The following is an 18,590-nucleotide window of genomic DNA, read 5'->3' on the forward strand; positions in this document are numbered from 1 at the left end:
TACAATGCCTTTACCACACCTAACAAAGGCAAACAATAATTCCTTAATCTAAAACTCAGCCTAAATTAAACTTTCTCTGATGGTCCTAAAACATGTCATTTATAGTTGGTTTCTTTTAATCACAATCCAACTAAGTCCATACAGTCTATTTTGTAGCCTGATTTTCTACTGGCAGTAGACAGGCCACACCTACATTTAAATCACTATACAGGAATGCATGAAGGTAGCCTTATTTGCTGAAAACATAGTCTGGGAACACACAGACCCTATGCAAACCTGAACAGGCTCTCCACTATAGTAAACCTAATTCCTCCCCAATCAGCAAAGCAAAATTCTGAGCTATGTATGACAACAGCAAAATAAACTTTATTTAAATGATTTCTTTTTAAACTGAAGATTTAGTATACTTTCCCCATCTCTAATTGTCAGCCACATGGTCTTGTTTTGAAGTATTTAGGGCATCTGCTACTTGGGCTGCTGGAGTTTTATATTTATGGGCACAGAACAGCCTGTTAGGGAAGTATTGATTTTTCTACAGCAGTTACAAGACGCTGTGTTTGCAAATGTGGAAAAAAGAGCCCACTTTATATTTAGTAAGAATGTTAGTTCAACTAAAAATAGCAAGAAAAAACTTAACCTTGAAGCATGATGAATGCCAAAGGTGGGACACAGTAGTCAAGACTAGCTTCTTTCTTTGTAGACTATTCTTGTAAGTATAGTACTAATGTATAAAATTAGGGGGCGGGGATTTATGCCTTCCCCCTTCTCTTTCCCCTTGTCTTGACAGAACATTTTTAGTCCTTCCACTTGGAAATGAACACATTTAAGAAAAGGTATTCACTTTTCACTACTTGGTCTTTACTCTTCAAAAGTATTTTATCAAAACCACAGAGAGATACCACCTCACACACCTTAGGATGGCTATTCTCAAAAAGACAGAGAGAAAAAGAGAGAAAAGAACAAGTGTTGGCAAGGATGTGGAGACAATGGAACTCATGTGTACTGTTAGTGGGAATGTAAAATAGTACAGTCACTGTGGAATACAGTATGGCATTTCCTCAAAAAATTAAACCTATAATCGCTATATGGTCCATTGTTCATAGGTAAATCTAGGGATATAATGATCAGATTCGGAAATCGTACAGCTTTGTGCTTAAAAGCAGACAAAATTACATGTGCCCTTTATTCCTTGTCCTCAACAGAATGGAAGAACCAACTTGTTCCTAGCATATGAAAGAGTTTCCACACTTCCAGGTAAATATTAATGACAAAATCTGATTGAAAAATATTGTTCAGGGGCGCCTGGGTGGCTCAGCTGGTTGAACATGTGACTCTTGATTTGGGCTCAGGTCATGATCCCAGGGTCATGAGATCAAGCCCCTCATCAGGCTCCATGCTCAGCATGGAGCCTGCTTAAGATTGTCTCTTTTCATCCCTCTCCCAAGCTCTCCCTCTGTCTAAAATAATAATAATAATAAAAAAAAATTGTTCAGTAAAATTTTGTTTCTGTATTAGACTAACTGGGTAGTTTCAAATGGCCAAAAATGTATTAATTACTCTGAGTATTATTTCCTTTCTGCAATTTACTTTCTAAAAGTTAGCGTTCTTTATATCTACTAAAAATTACTGAGGATCTTGATTTATAAAATCATAAAGCTTACTTGCTTTACTAAAACATGGTGATTGGTTTTTATCAAGATTTTTCTTGTCTCACAGAAACTGGACAAAAGGTTTAAAATGTAACATTTTAAAACTAAGCTCTGTACAGACATGGACCATTTTTGTTATATCTCTCCAAATAACTTGCACATAGCCAGGGCTTTATGAATTATGTTACATTGAATTTGTTGGCCTGTTCCATTAAGAAATGGACATCTATAATTATCTGAATAAAATCTTTAGCATTCTAAACACTCAATGTGACATCTTCCATAAACCAAATTGTAATAAATATATTTTCAGATTCCTAAGTAACAAGCTGAATTAAGGTCTCTAAGGGGTGTTAAAATAGCACTCCGAATCCTTAATTTTTCTTATCATTTTGTAAAAATTCATGTCGCAAGAGAGGCTTTAACACTTCTAAACATTTCCCAAGTCTAGTTGTTGTACAATAGCAGTGACCTTTAAAATTCACCTTATGTTTTGGAAGTCTTAGAAAAGTCAGGACACAACTCCAGGGAAATAATACAAAAACAAAGGAATGAGGTGAAAATTTACCCTCATCTTGTATTTGAACTATGTCATGCTGGGAATTTGTATTGAGTATAATGAGCCTTTTCTAACGGACTGCTAGAACTAAGCTAGAGCTAGTCTTTAGGGCTGGGAAAACAAAGAAAGGGGATAGTATCTAAAGCAGTGCTTTCCAATCCTTAGTCAAGAATCATCTGGAGAACCTATTAAAACACAGTTGTGTCCACTCCCAGTGATTCTGTTTCAGTAGGTCTGGGGTGGAGCCAGATCATTTGCATCTCTCACAAGCTCCCAGCGATGCTGCTGGGGCTCCAGGTCCATTTGAGTGCCGATGTTCTAAAGACTACTGACATGATCATGTGTTGGGGGGATCCATATGTTCCAGAGATTTTCCACATTGTCTAGATTTTTGAGCGAAACAAAGAAATAATTTAACACAAAAACCAGAGAGGTAGAAATATTTTTGTTTTAAGGACAAAATAGCTGGGAAAAGTTTATCAAGTATATCATGAGATCATTAGGGAGACCAAAGGCACCAGCTTTATTTAACAAGCCCATGGTCATGGCCCTAAGTGCATAGCTATCCTGGCTTGAGTAAAGATTTATGTGGAAACAACCACATAACCATTAGCAAGGCTAATATTCATCTAAAAGGGAAATCTGCCATGTTTTCTAACATTCTGGTAACTCAAACGAATCTGTCCTGGTTTTATCATTTGAGCTCTGACAAGGATTTAATCAACCACAACAGCATTCCAATGCAGCATTCTTTGGAAAACATCTTGTTAAATTAATGCCAAATGCAATATGGGCAGTACAGGGCTTTATCTGCTTTTGAAAAACACCACAAAGAATTAACAAAACATAAAGACTGAGAGGGGTACTCATCAAGTAAGACAAACTGATGCTATTTTTGAGCTGAATCTAAAGATACATCATAGACTTCTAGCTGGCCTTAGACAGGTGGAGATTGCTTTCAAGACGCTAACTCACTTATTTGCTGAAATTACCAGCAAGCACTGAACAGGGGGCTCAATTATATGTAACAAGGCTTCCTCAAATTGCTATGAATATCACTATGTATATATACAGATCCTGGTCAAAAATCATTCTGTCATATGAAGTAAAATGATAATGGTTCTATTTTCATTTACAGAAAACAAATCCTGCCATTTCCAAGTTGTGCTTGGATGAGCCCAAGAGAAAAAATACTTTTAGATCATTACATATTCAATTCAAATAAGCCCATCACTTTAATGAATTGCAAGGAGAAATTTACAGTGCAGTAATAGTAAATGAATACTATAAACTTGCACAATTAGCATACAAAATTAAATAAGTTGGATCTCTATAAAGAAACCATATGCCAATGAGATTGTAAAACAATTTATTTTCCAAATATTATTCTTTTCCATGCAACCAGGTCAGGGTCAACAATTTACTATAGTAATACGCTCTATCTGCTGTGTCATTAACAAAATGGAATCTAATAGTATCTTAGCAACTGCAGATGCTTTAAAATCCTTTGGCTATACTCTTTATGATATAGATCCATGCTGTCAAGTTTTTAAGAGTACTGGTGCACAAGCCAATGCTTCATCAAGTTAATTCTAAATTTGTTATGATTCATAGCCTCAATTCAGAGTTCTAGAAACTTTGAGTTGTTACAATCCCAAATTCTGAAAGATTAGCTCATTGCTAAAAATGTATTATTGGAGCATTGGTAGATTATAAAATTTATTGTTCATGAATAATGAAACACACAAAGGTAAGTTGATTTTTCAGACAGGTACCAATTTAAAAAATTAGTTATAACCATATTCAATTCCAAAATATCAATTACTTTCTATGATAACTATTGATATAGACACTTGGTTTCAAATGCTGTCATTGGTAAATTGTCCTTCATTTGCACACTTAAAAAGTACAATGATCAACTACAATGGAGGTGGCTTCTCTTTCCATTACTTACCTAGGTTTTGCCACATACTGAAAATTTCACAACCCATTGTGACGCGCATGTCACCATACCTGAAATAAAACAAAAAGCAAACCTGATACAAAGCCTTCAGAACAAAAGGTATTTATGTCTCTTTAAGATATAAACTATCAATGTGAATTAAAAGACACTATGTTGGGGGGTGGCTGGCTGGCTCAGCTGGTGGAGCATGTGACTCTTGATCTCGGTGTTGTGAGTTCAAGCCCCATGTTGAGTATGGAGATTACTTAAAAAATAAAATCTTAAAAAAATAAAAATAAAAGACACAATGTTTTTTGTTTGTTTTAAAGTTTATTTATTTTGAGAGAAAGAAAGAGAGACAGGGTATTTGAGCAGGTGAGGGGCAGAGAGAGAGAATCCCAAGTAGGTTCCACACTGCCAGTACAGAGCCTCACACAGGGTTCAAACCCACAAAATGTGAGATCATGACTTGAGCCGAAGTTAAGAGTCAGACACTTAACTGACTGAGCCACCCAGGCGCCCCAAAGACACTATGTTTTTAAGTAAAGATGTTTAATGTAGGTGTCGTAATGCTTCTAATGTAAATTCTTGTATAAATCCTTTAATAAAAAAGATCTGTCCCTTAATTTATTTGATTCTTTTTTAAATTTTTATTTATTCCCCACTTTATCACTCTTTTAATAAATATGTAAGGTAAATGTCATTATTTTCAACAAACATTTTTCTTGATTTCACCTATATTTGTAGACATTTCTTTAACCTACACTTTTTTTTTTTTTTTAATTTAAATCCAAGTTGGTTAACCTATTGTCTACTAATGATTTCAGGAACAGAATTTAGTGACTCATCACTTATATATAACACCCAGTGTTCATCCCAACAAGTGTCCTCCTTAACGCCCCTCTTTCACTTGCCCATACCCCCACCCCCCCAACACCCCACCAGCAACCCTCCGTTTATTCTCTGTATTTAAGAGTCTTTTATGGTCTGTCTCCCTCTCTGTTTTTATATTATTTTTGCTTCCCTTCCCTTATGTTCATCTGTTTTGTATCTTAAATTCCACACGAGTGAAATCATATGATATCTGTCTTTCTCTGACTTCTTTCCCTTAGAACAATACACTGTAGTTCCATCCATGTTATTACAAATAGCAAGATCTAATTCTTCTTGATTGTGGAGTAAAATTCCATTATATATATATATACCACACCTTCTTTACCCATTTATCAGTCGATGGAGATTTGGGCTCTTTCCATACTTTGGCTATTGTTGATAGCACTGCAATAAACATTGGGGTGCATGTGCCCCCTCAAATCAGCATTTTTGTATCCTTTGGATAAATACCTAGTATTTGCTTCTATAGTACACTGATTCCTGAAAGACTGAGGACAGTAAGTAAGTTCAAAATTTCCAGAAAAGACTGATTCTTGTCCTCTTGTTCATTGCCTCTCCATTGTTGTTTCCAGTTATGGACATGATTTAAGAATCACTTGAACCAAACACCCTTTTAAAGGCACAACATTTGATTTGCCTCATAATTGCACCCAGTGATACACTACTACTTACTTTTCTAACACCTTTTTCTTTTTGGAAGGTGTGAACATCTCTAACTGTAGACACAATTGGTTTATAAAAATGACTGCAAGGTAAAAGTAGGAATCCCAAATCTAGAACGAGAACAAAATATTTAAATACTATAGTGTTACAAAAGTATGTACAGGTTAAGCGACATTATATCTTTGCTTTGCTTCAACAGTGGTAAGGAATGTGGGCATAGTTGAAATCAGATTGACCCTGTGTTGATAATAGTTGAAGCTGGATATGGGTATATGGGGGTTCATTACACTACTCTCTCTACTTGTATATATGCTTGAAATTTGCTGGAACAAAGAAGTAAAGCAAATAAACACTATCTATACACTGTGCCAATGCCGTATCCTAGGTTTCATAAGCTCTCTGGTATATGTTAAATGGTAGGTGTTTCGTTTCTCTTATAATATGTCTGAGTATCTCCACGGAAGCTGCGGTATAAGTTGGGTTACTTTATTCCTGTAAGAATTCATTTTTGGAACTCCTTTTAATGGAGAATTAAAAAAAAAAAAGGCGTACACTTCTCTGGATATGCTAACAACTTTAAATTCAGACAGTATATAAAAATTCCCTGCCCAGACAAATCTTTGTCTAAGTTTTCTTACATTAAAAACAGCATCAGAATGAGATCAGAATAAAATTCCCCAAAATAAACTTAACCCAAACACATGACATAATGAAAGGACACTACTTCTCCACTGACACCAAGTACAATTAGAAATAAGTAGGAGAAACACTATAAATATCTTTTATATATAAAGAGCTCTTACAAACAAAAAAGAATATGATAAAACTAAGCAAAATAATGAACAAAAGTCAAGAACAGATGCTTCACAAAATATTAATTTAGTCGATAATTCCAGGTTGGCATACATGTAAGCAATCAAATATAACTGGTACAACCTTTAACTCAACAATTCCACTTCCAGATGTTTATCCAAAAACAAAAAACAAAAAACAAAACTAGAGACATACACCAAGTTTGATTTTTTAAGAAGGTACATAGAGAAATTTATAAGAATAAAATAGCAGAAACAACTTGAGTATTAAAAAGGAGTGTTGTGGGCACCTGGGTGGCTCAGTTGGCTGATTGTCTGACCTTGGCTCAGGTCATGATCTCACAATTCGTGAGCTCAAGCCCTGCATCAGGCTCTGTGCTAACAGCTTGGAGCCTCGAACCTGCTTCAGACCCTGTGTCTCCCTCTCTCTCTGCCTCTCCCCCACTCATGTTCTGTCTCTCTCTCTGTCTCTGTCTCTCTCTCTCTCAAAAATAAACAAACATAAAAAAAAGTAGAGCTGTGATCATGATATTTTGATTTATTTATTATTGTATGATATGATATAAAGATATATTAGGCAACCTTTCAATTCCAAAGGTCTTTACTGCATTTGCGGTTTTTAAAACACCTTGTAATTATCCAAATGCGGACCTTTTCTTAAATGTTTAATATGAAAAATGTTAATTAGAAAAAATAAGAAATAAAGATGCCAAAAATATAAAATATCATTAAGAAGGGAAGCCAAAATAGCCACTGCCCATCTTGGTTTACCATTTATCATTTCCCATTTAAAAAATAATGTATCATGAATTGTTAGGCATAACAAATTATAGATGTATAGACAGTTCTGCCTTAAAGAATTTTACCTATCTTTCAATGTATTTTTTAATTCATTCTAAAAAAATGTGAAGATGGAGAAGTAAAGGAACTGAAGTGTTGACTTTGTAAACATTTTCTTCATATAAAGTCTATTTTAAAAAATGTCTTAAAAACGTATGTTCTAAGTCCCCTTTGTCACACATAAGGACCATACAGGAAAGACGAATGAAAATTTATAGTAACAACACGGAACGACCTCCTCTTAAGCACTATGATTTCCAGTAGGTTGACAAGCAGGATAAAAGCCCTAACTTGTTGACAAATATAATGAAAACTCTTCGAATATTATTCATAATGAAAACTACAATGGCCCAAGATAAATTTAGGGTATAGGGGAGGTGGAATAAATTTATTTTCCTATTGTTAAGAGCAAGAAAATACATTAGATAATTTCCTCAAGTACAAGGTAATAGATTTCAGCTCAGGCAGGATAGTCATCCAGATTGATACTTACCTTATAATCAAAGTTTTCATTTAAGAAATTCTTACGAAGTGCATCAGACAGGTATAGAACTGTTGTAATAATAACACTAGTGATAAAAAAAAAAAGAACATTTTAAGGTCAAAACTTTGCATTAGTAAAAATCATTTATTAGATAAGAAAAAAGCAATTAAGATAAAAGAAACCCTATAGAAAGCGTGTGGAACAATATTATTTGAATACCATGTACCTTTTTTTTAATTTAATTTTTTTAATGTTTATTTATTTTTTAGAGAGAGACAGCAAATGGCGGAGGGGCAGAAAGATAGGGAGTCACAGAATGTGAAGCAGGTTTCAGGCTCCGAGCTGTCAGCACGGAGCCCAATGCGGAGCTTGAACTCATGAACCGAGAGATCATGACCTGAGTCAAAGTCGGACCCTTAACCGGCAGAACCACCCAGGGGCCCCTTAATTTAATTTTTTAAAAAGTAATCTCTATGTCCAACATGGAACTTGAAATTATGACCTCGAGATCAAGAGTCCCCTGGTCTACTGACTGAGCCAGCCAGGCGCCCCCAATGTGGGACAATATTAGATAATTCATATTTGAAACAGAGAAAAGGGACACCAGGTAAAAAAAGAAAAAAAAAAATCAATCACTTAAGTTCTTTGTAAAATGATATAAAGATCTATGAATTCATACAACTCAGGCAGAAATACATTAATCTCCTGATGTTTTATGGTATTATTAATTTCTGAAGAAAGCAAAATGATTACTTCAAATATAATATTCCATGTTTGATGAACATGGGAGAAAGCCACACTTTAAAAAAATGCAGAAAAAGAAATGGAGCCTAAAGAAGAAATAGATAAAATGAAAGAATATATTGAATATTTATTATAGGTTTTCTCTCTGTTTCCCCTGTTCCAGGTATTAGGGGGCATGCAAGAGCTCCTGAAGGCAGACTCCCTCTCTCTTGGTGACAGAATGCCACTAAAGAAACAATTACAGACTGTGAAATTGTCTATAACCCAGCACTATGCTGTATGAAACTACCAGGGGCTGTTAGAGCAATTCAGAGAATGGGGCATCTCAGGGCTATAGAAAGTAGGGGAGGCCTGACAAGGAGTCACATGCAGTCACGTGTAGCTTGCTGGGGAGAGTAAAAGGGAAGGGTTTGGTGAGCATTCTTGGTTAACTCTAGACTTTTGCAATTTGTTCAAAACCTGCTCCTTTTTACAGCTATAGTAGTTGACATCCAAAACTGAATACATATCCAGTTGATTTCATATTACATACAGAATTATGCTGAAACAAGATAGGTCACTCCCCAAAATACCATACACAAATGGTATATATACATGGTTGACATTCAGAAACCTCCTTGGCCTTTGCTGAGATGCATGCCTGATGGGAGTTTGTGATGTGATCGGACTCCAGTTCTCACCACAGGATTTGGAATCGAAGAGTAGAGCTGTATGACCCCAAATAAAATGAAACAACACCCCATCAACTTCACACCTTGATTATCCTATTGGTGAAACATAGATTAGAAGGATATTCACTAACCAGAAGAGTATTTGCAGTCTTTGAGGGACATAAAGGCTCATTACTGTTATGTGCTGGAAAACTATTAGAGCCTTCTCCTGGGACAGGAGAGTATTAATGAGACTAAGGGGTTGGATGACTGAATGTGAAGCTCAGGATAAAGAAAGGGAAAGAGCAGAAAACCACCATGCCTCGGGTACCTGCTCTACCATGAGCAAGCACTGTGGTACATGCATGTTCATTTCACATATGTCAATTACATCTTTCAACAAACCTTACCAGGAAAGTTAAGTATAAGCAAAGCCTATGAAATTGCAAAGTCCTATGGTGTCTTCAACCCCCAAAACAGCAGGGTATCATCAGTGAATTTCCTATTAAAGACAGAAATCACCTGAAAATAGCATAAAGTGGCAATTTTCAGTAGCCACTAGCAAAAGTAATGATGACAACTGAAGAAATCATTAAAATGTCCAAAGAAAGTAGTCTATCCAAAACTTATTTTATGAAACTAAAGCTTAATTATCAGAAAACGGAATGCTATTGAAGAGCTTTGGAAAATACTGAGACCTGAAAAAATAGAATGGGATCAAAATTTTAAACTGCAAAATAAAAACTAAAAAAGGTTAATTACACTTCCAGAGAATGCAACATTACTGATTTCATTAAATGTTCAATTTCACATTTCAGTAACTTCTACTGTATTAAAAAAAAGTATAGGTTACTTTTAAAATCTTCACAAGAATTCCCAACTGCACAGAAATGCTGACAAATCACAACCAATTGGAGTTAAATAATTTACTCGTAGGCTAGTAGTTTAAAAAGCAAAATGTAAAAAGTGTTTTTTTCTTCAGTAAAATGTGGTTTGTGGATCTATTTAATATATTTGATATGCTGAGAGTAAGATCTCCAAAAGTAAGACTCCTCTGGGCTAGAAAGACCTAAAATGAGTCTACTTCAAATGCCTTTCATTTATGCTTATAACATTCAGCCCAAGACACAGAGGCAGCTCTGAGAGCTTTTTATGGTAACTCAGCACTGAGTCAGTATCCTGGCACACATGTCCCCAAGCCAGCTGAAGGCATTTATGCGTTATTGCTCCTTCATTACAGTTGATACCTGTGGTGTTTAGGGATCTTTCTTTACTTGTTCCAATTTATCCAAAATCATGTGGCTCCTTTGGTTTTATTCTTTTACTCATGACTCAGTTTCTGAATATTAAGGACATTTCAAATCTCAGCACTCCAATTCAATAGCCAAGAAAGGTTTGCAATCTGTTACTACAAATGGTCAAATTACTGATATCTGCCACAAAAACGCAGCCACAAGGATCATTTCTGACAGCTGTAATCTGTGGGCACAGCACAATAAAATTTACACATAAAAGAGGAAATAGTGCACAGGAAGTCAAAGTTATGGCTTCAAGATTTTCAGTTGCCACCTGATTCTAGCATTTAGAAAGTATTTTTTACGTAACGCTCTCTCCTTGCTATAGAAATCCCATTTCTCATAATTTGTCAGTTTGAAAACTACTCCAAGATGATAATATGCTCAAGCAAAAGCCCACCTCCACAAATGATAGGTGGACTGGGAGAAGCCCCTTTGTGGATAAACTAGGTATCAACAACACTAATGTTTACACACAGAAAACCTCAGGAAATCTATTCATGGAGGACAGCTTCCCTACAATCTGGTGTGTTAATGGGGGCAGAAGGGATCAACACAAAGACACTTGGGGCAGATGAAAATCCTGGAAGGCCATGAAGGGGACTGATCCAAGCTAGTGATTCTCAAACTTCAGAGCGCATGATAATCACCTCAAGTATTCATAAGACTTCAGGGCCTTACCACCATCCATGGCCTGGTGAGTTCAAGGTGGGGCCCAGCCAGATGATTCTCATGCACCTGATTACCCTGTTTCATTTTGGGGACTGTGTTGCAGAGAGAAGACAAGACAGACGGGTTGGACTTGGAGAGCAGTGATGTTTAGGGAATTTGGCCTTGTTAACCACTGTGTCACCAAGGGTCTAGTCCACAATAAGTTCTATTGTAGCCTCACAACTATATTTAAACCTATGCTTTGTTATCCTTGGTTGCTGTAGTAGGTAATTCTAAAATGAGAAGCTTGTAAAACATCTTACACCCCTTTGAAAGATATTTTAAAGAACAGAAGCAAAGACACTCCAAGTGGAGGGCACAACATAAGCCAAAACAAGGAAGCAGGAAGCCAAGTGCTTTTGCTTTTAGTCAAGGAAGCATGCAGTGTGGGTGAGGAAGAATGGAACAAGGATTGAAAGGGAGGGATTTTAACAACTCCCTTGACCTTCTCCACTGAGCAGCAGTGGCAGAAAGTCACTCACATGTCAGCAGCCTCAGTTTTGGCCTGTTAGGCTCAGATCTTAAGGAAGCCTTTCCTTTCATGTATTCATTCTTCCTGCCAGCTCCTCCCAACTCACCAGGATAGGGACCATGTGGGAAGTTCTTGTGTAGATATTTGCCATAACTATTTGAGTGTGGCACATTCATCTTACTAATAGATAGTTTTGGCAAAAATCAGTATCTTCTCTCTCCCCTGGACAGGAAAATTGTTTAAGGATTATAACTCTACAAGAAAAACACCACCAGTACGAACGAAAAGCAGTGGTAGTGGTGTTGGCAGGTGCTTAACAGATCAGCTGCCCTACCATCCAACTTTTTCATCATCACTATCACATACCCTGTCTTCCCTCCTGTTACTATGCCAATGCTCCTAGCTAAGGTCAGGATTTCTTTGTGTGCATGAGATCAGAGCTTCTTTTGTTGAGAAAGTCTTACCACAAAAAGCACTGCCTACATGGCTGGTGTCATTTCCAGTGCAAGCTGACTGTGGAGAGGGAACAGGCAGTTCTCGATATCCCCACTTGCCTACCCAAGTTGTTCCTTCACTTATTCCTGTTTTCTTTAGTATCATCAGTATTTCTGTCTTTGCTGGCTCAGCCCTATCTATAAGCCAAAATACTATATAATTCCATGTTTTAAAAAGGGTCCTATGTTTCCGATTCTGTGTCTCCCTCTCTCTCTGCCCCTCCCCCGTTCATGCTCTGTCTCTCTCTGTCCCAAAAATAAATAAAAAACGTTGAAAAAAATTTAAAAAAAAAAAAAAAAAAAAAAGGGTCCTAGTCTCCTAATTCCTTCCAGATATAGTCCCATTTCTCTGCTCCCTTTCACAGCAAAACTTCTAGAGAGCGGCTTATATTTCCTGTTTTCACTTTCTCAATTCCTACCTGTTCTTGAATTCACTCTGATAAAGCTTTCTCTATCGGTCCACTGCAACAGCACATGTCAAGGTCATCAATCTCTACACTGCACTGCCAAATCCCGGGTCAACTGCCAGTCTTCATCATCTTCAACCTCCCAGCAGCTCTTGGTATTCCTTCCTTCATGAAATACTTACTTCACAGGACACTGTAGTCTGCTGGTTCTCATTTTAAATCACAGGCTGCTCCTTTTCAGTCTCTTTTGCTGGATGCTTCTCCATACCCTGACCTTTAATAGCAGTATCCTCTACAGCTCTGTTCTAAGTACTCTTCCCCCTTTCAGTCTACACTCCTTTCTGGGTGCTCTCATTCAGTTCCATGGCTTCAAATACCATCCATATGCTGGTGACCCTCAAATGCACATCATCAGCCCTAACCCCTTCCCTCAGCTCCATATAAGCATGGGTAGCTTCCTCTTCTATGTTTCCACTTGGATACCTAAGAGCATCTCAAACTTGTTTAACGTAAGATTCTTCACCTCCCCCCCACCAAAGCTGTTCCTCTCAGTATTTCCCACCAAAGTGAATGGCAATACCATTCATCCTTTTGTTCAAGCCAAAATTCTAAAGGGCATCTTCCATTTTTTCTCTTCCACCCATATTCAGTCACCTGTAAGTTATGTCATCTCTATCTTCAAAATTGTTCTTGTTACTACCTTCACTGCTATCCACCTGTTCAAGCCATCAGCATCTCTTACCTGCACTGCTGTATTAAGCTACTAACTGGTTCTTCTCGGTTTCTTTCATGTTTCTCTACTCCCTAATATTTGGGCCCTGTCTTCATCTTCCCACCTCATCTTTACTGGTTCCTTCTCTCCTCATGTTTCAGCCATAGTAACAGTCCTTTGGTGCATTTAAATGTGCCACATTGATCCTGACCACAGGGCCTTTGTATATGCTCTTCCTGCTGGTAAGAACATTCTTCCTTTGCTGTCTACCTGTTAACTCCTGCTTTAGCTTTCAGCTCAAGTTTGACTTCCTAATGAAAGAGCTCTCCAATCCCAGTACAGAGCAAAGTTCCTTTCATAAACATCTTCAAATAACTGTGTTCTATTTTTATGGAATTTATTTTATACTGTAGGCAACAAAAAAGATTTGCTAAATGGATAGGTCAGGAAATGAATGACCTCCCCTAAGAATCTTTGATTCCATAAATCACCTATTCACTACATAGATCTCATATGAAAGCTAAATTAGCTAATAGTAATAGTCAACTAAATAATTCAGGGTTTGATGAGAAAAAGCACAAAAGAAAATGTATCCTAGGTTTGAAGCCACCATGTACACAAAATAAATAAATTAAGGACCTGAAATTTCAACTCGTAGGCCAGAAGGTTTTACTTTCCTCAGCAGCAAGTCTGTTATAAGATTTATCTCTTTGAAAATGTATAAAACTGTGACTTTATTTTTGTACTGTATTTTGCAATGTGTATGGGAAGGGGGTGGAAAGAAGCTTGTCTCAAAGTGTCCTGTATTTTTGGTACTTAATTTTCATCTCCCTTATGTTCCTTCTTTCTCAAATTGAGCAGTTGTTCTCATCAGAAACATCTACCAAGAACTTAACAGTGGGCACAATACAGCTTTGCACACAAGCTAGAGAGTCACATGTCTTATCCTTGTGAAATTTAGCCTGGATGCAGTTACTGTGTTACCTAATATTAGACATTCAGGTGGAAATAAACCACACAAGACCATACTAATCACCAAGAGTCTGGTCATAGCTTTTGGTAGGACTTCACATAAAGCAGGGAAGCTACATGGTTTGGGACAATATAGTTTGTAGATGAAAGTTAAAGGCATTTAACTTACTTGAACACACAGGAAGAAAGGATCGGCACATAAAAGAATGCATATTTTGAGTTCGAGGGTAGGGCAGTGTGACTTCTCGGCTAGTTACTATCAATTTGGCATGTATGAAGCACATAGTGGGTAGTAAAAGTGGGAGTTTGGGTCAAAATGCCTCTTTGAGGAGCCCTGATCAAACCACCTAAGGAAGGTAGCACCATGGAAGAAAGGTGGTCAACCTGAGAGATGTAGACCTAGCTCCTCCAACTTGCTTCTACGCAGTTAGCAAAGTGATAACGTTTTCTTTCCAGTGTACGTTCTTCAACATATTTTAAATATCCTTAACATCTTTCAGAAATTTAGTTTTCTACCAATATTACGTGGCTAATACCTGTATGGATAAAGCAGGAAGAGTTGAAGGCTTATTTCTGGAACACATTGCACTCATAAGGCAAGGAAAATCTCATATGGCTTCATAATTTGAACGGGAAATGGCTAGGGTAGTTGAATGGAGAGAAGAGAGGGAAGCAGAATGGCAAAGAGCAGTGTCTGTTTCAACTCTGCAGGAGTTCTACCAGACCCTGGAGCCCTCTCTACAAATTAGATCGGACTTGCCATCACCAGTGGAAAAACAGTGCTCACTTCTTATCAGCACTGACTTGGGTGGCAAGGGCATGATGTCATCGCATTTAGCAAAGGCTGATGGCCTTTTCCTTGGATTTGCTTTTGGAGTATCTTCTGTTTAAATGTATTACACAGAGCTCATCTCAAAGTAACTGTGCTCCTGTTTGATTAGCACCAGATAAAAATATTGAACATTGTGTGTTTACTCAAAAGCAGAATCTATACTTCTAAGTCTGTTACCCATTTGTGTGACCATGAAGTCTTCATAAACGGAGTGTAGATTTTTAGGTGAAGTAGAGAGAGACAGTATTTACTTTAAAAAAGTCACATTGTGGTCACGATTTTCAGGAAGCTCAAGCAGAGCCTGTGTGCATAAGGAACAAAATGTCAAATTTATCTTTGGTTTGAATTTCTGCCACTAAATATTCTAATTCAAGGCAAAATATCCCTGTGCACACAGGGCAGACATGATGACCAAATGATGATGCTGCATGATGATGATGTCAGCAGCCTGGACCTCTTCCCAGATGGCTCCCTGGACTATTTCATAGCCCTCTGCATGTACCCAGCATGTAGATCTTTGGTAATAAGGCCAGATACATGACAAATAGTTCCCATTTAAATCTGTGGCTTCCGGACATCCAGACACAAAGATATGTGATTCTACTCACAGATATCAAACTAAATATGCTAAATTCTAAAGAGAGCTATTTCAGGAATCTCAATTAGTCTTCAAAATGGAAAAGCTTCTTCTGTACTTATGTAAAATATAATATGCCATATTATACTATTTGTTACTTCACAAGTTTTTAACACATCATTTTAACACCTCCACATCTATAAATGTAGACTGCAGCAGAAGCCATATTAGGCACATCTTATCAAAATCAAACCCTATATTACTGTGGCTCTTACCACCATCATACCTGGCATCTGGGGAAGACATATGGTATCTCTGGCCTATGGCTAGACACCTGGAGAATTCAACTGTTATCCTGAATGTGAAGGTGTTCGGGGCTGGACAAGAGGAGGAAGGAGAAGCAGGCAAACGTAGACTTGAAAGAAAGAATGTTCAAGAAACAGGGTAAATGACAAGTGTGGAAGTAAAGATCAGCCAGTTTCCTGAAGAACTTCACCTTCATTCTGTATCCTGAGATGACAGAGACAGGAAGCATGACAGCAGATAAAGCCATGACACTGTATTCTCTGGGACAGCTCCTGCCATTCTGGCTGCCCTCTAATCTCTTTTCCTGGCTCCTATTCCTTCTAGTACTGACGTCAAATGTTTGATTTTTTCCCCCTGGATGTGCCTAATACAAGCCAATTTTATCAACTTCCAGAGATTCATCTTTATGTCAATATCTCCCCAAATGTCTTCTCTAGTTCTGAATTTTGCTGAGAGCATTATTTTCAGTAGTCTACCAGCCTTCTCAGTTGGCTGTATAAAAGAACTTCAATCTTCATGTATCCAACTCAGGGGTCATATCTTATTCCCAGGGCTGAGTACATAGTAGACACTTAATGTATTCCACTGAGTTAAAATGAATGAAGAAAGATTAGAAATGACTCAAGTGGCCAGCAACAGGGCTTGTTAAGTAAACAATGGTACATCTACTCAATAGAACATGATACAACTATCAAAGAAAAAAGAAACATAAACACATGAGGGGCTTTCTAAGTATTAATGTGGAAAGACTGCCAGGATTTTTTTAGGGGAAAAAGTAACGTGCTGTATTACGCACCTGCCAGGCAGAAAAGAACACTGGAAGGTCATGCAAGAAACAAATAAAAGTGTTTATTACAGGCTGGGGGTAAGGAATAAATATGGAAGGTGGGAGTGAGATTTTTCAGTGTATACTCTTGTTATATTACTTGATTTTTGAACTATGTTCATTTATCACCTATTTAAAACGAATAGTAATACTTTTTAAAAAGTGAGACAAGTTAATTCAGAGTCAAAGGACAAGAATCCCTGGATTTGAAGCTTTCAAATTTGAGATCAGACTAAAAAAAATTCATTTTGTGCCTCCTCTCCAATGAGCTGCAATTGTCATCAATTTAAATGTCTTACTTGTTAGCCACCAAGCGCATAACAGTCCAGTCCTTTGGAAACATCTCTGGGCGTATCAATATTCGGAACACAGTAAATATCTGCAGCAGAAAATCCTTGGATAGGAAGGAAATAGACCATTTTACTGAGTTATTGTAACAGTCAACACACACACACACACACACACGCGCGCACGCACACGCACACACACAGCACTGTTGTTACCATTTCCAAAGAAACTACAGAGAAGGGAGCCATGTTTTCATAGTTCACCAGGAGAAAGAATCATCGTCCTACCCATTCTCAACACCCAAGTGGTTTGCTACTCTTCCCAAATGTTCTCTTTTCTTTCTCATAAATGGTGGGAATGGCTTTTCATTCCTCTTCACAAGCTCTAAGCATTTAGAGTTTTATAAATAAAGGGGAAGACTGGCTTAGCAGGCAAATATGTTCTCTTCTTTTATTATAGTCTTAAACATCAGAACTTCTCATATCGAGAGAACTATCAACAATCCTTCCTTTTAAGTGTCAAAATTTAGAAAGTTATATTCATTAAAAAGAATTTTCAGCAAACACCCATGTTTCTTAGAGGGCATTCTGAAGATATAGTATTAATAGTATGCATGTAGGTTTACAGAATCTGAGCATGCTATGCGGAATACACTCAAATAAGGATGTGTGCTAGGCCGAGCCCAGTGGTGAGTGCTTAGTAGCTATGAGTGTCAAAGAATTCTTCACAGAGATGTCATGCCAGAGGGCAGTGGTATTTACTAAGATGTTATCCTTAAACCCATCACCTGGAAACACTCTTGACAGGAGGCTATTTCCAGACACAGAAATACCTCTTCTTAAAACATTACAAGTAATAGGGTGCCAAATGTTGCAGCATTTTATACTTAAAGGCAACTCCAGGAGATAACACACTACATGTAATGAGTGACATAAAGCGTGCCCAATCAGAAAGAAATTGGCTCAATCTAGCTTTTATTTAGACTTATTAACTAGAAAACAAAGATTTCTTGGTAACCTTAAGCAATGCTAGGAAAATACATCTCGCTGCCAATCTGATTGAAGTCAACAGTATGGTGATGCTTAAAACAAACAAACAAAAAAACAAACACAGGAGTTTTATATATGAAACCCAACAACACACTATGTTAAACGTGTAAGCTGCTTGAATATAAGATTACAGTTGTCATTCATATAATGAGGAGATAGCTAGAATCTGAAAATATAAGGAACATCTGGTGGCTGTGTGTATGTGTGTGTGGTTTTTTAACATACTCTAACAGCTTTGATCAAGCCCATAAATATTTTGACAAGGATTTATTTTAGCTTCTTTGGCATCAACACACATAGACTGATATGTAGTATGTACCATGTGGAAATGCGCCCAGTAGGTCACTTTTCTTTAAATGGCCAGATTTTTCTTATGTAGGAAGAGTTTCCCAAATGCATTCCATTGCAGGTC

The 18,590-nt window shown here is 37.2% G+C and overlaps 1 protein-coding gene across 1 annotated transcript in view; it reads right to left on the bottom strand.

Moving 5' to 3' along the window:
- DOCK4 (dedicator of cytokinesis 4) overlaps nucleotides 1-18,590 on the bottom strand; it is a 430,451-nt gene that overhangs the window by 63,900 nt on the left and 347,961 nt on the right. The window contains exons 27-30 of the mRNA XM_042922426.1: nucleotides 17,141-17,235; nucleotides 7,853-7,928; nucleotides 5,717-5,817; nucleotides 4,163-4,221 (exon numbers count right to left, since the gene is read on the bottom strand). Coding sequence (XP_042778360.1) covers nucleotides 4,163-4,221; nucleotides 5,717-5,817; nucleotides 7,853-7,928; nucleotides 17,141-17,235 — 331 coding nt within the window. The remainder of the gene's footprint in view (nucleotides 1-4,162; nucleotides 4,222-5,716; nucleotides 5,818-7,852; nucleotides 7,929-17,140; nucleotides 17,236-18,590) is intronic.

The sequence above is a fragment of the Panthera leo genome, chromosome A2 (genome assembly GCF_018350215.1).
Source record: "Panthera leo isolate Ple1 chromosome A2, P.leo_Ple1_pat1.1, whole genome shotgun sequence".
NCBI lineage: Eukaryota > Metazoa > Chordata > Mammalia > Carnivora > Felidae > Panthera > Panthera leo.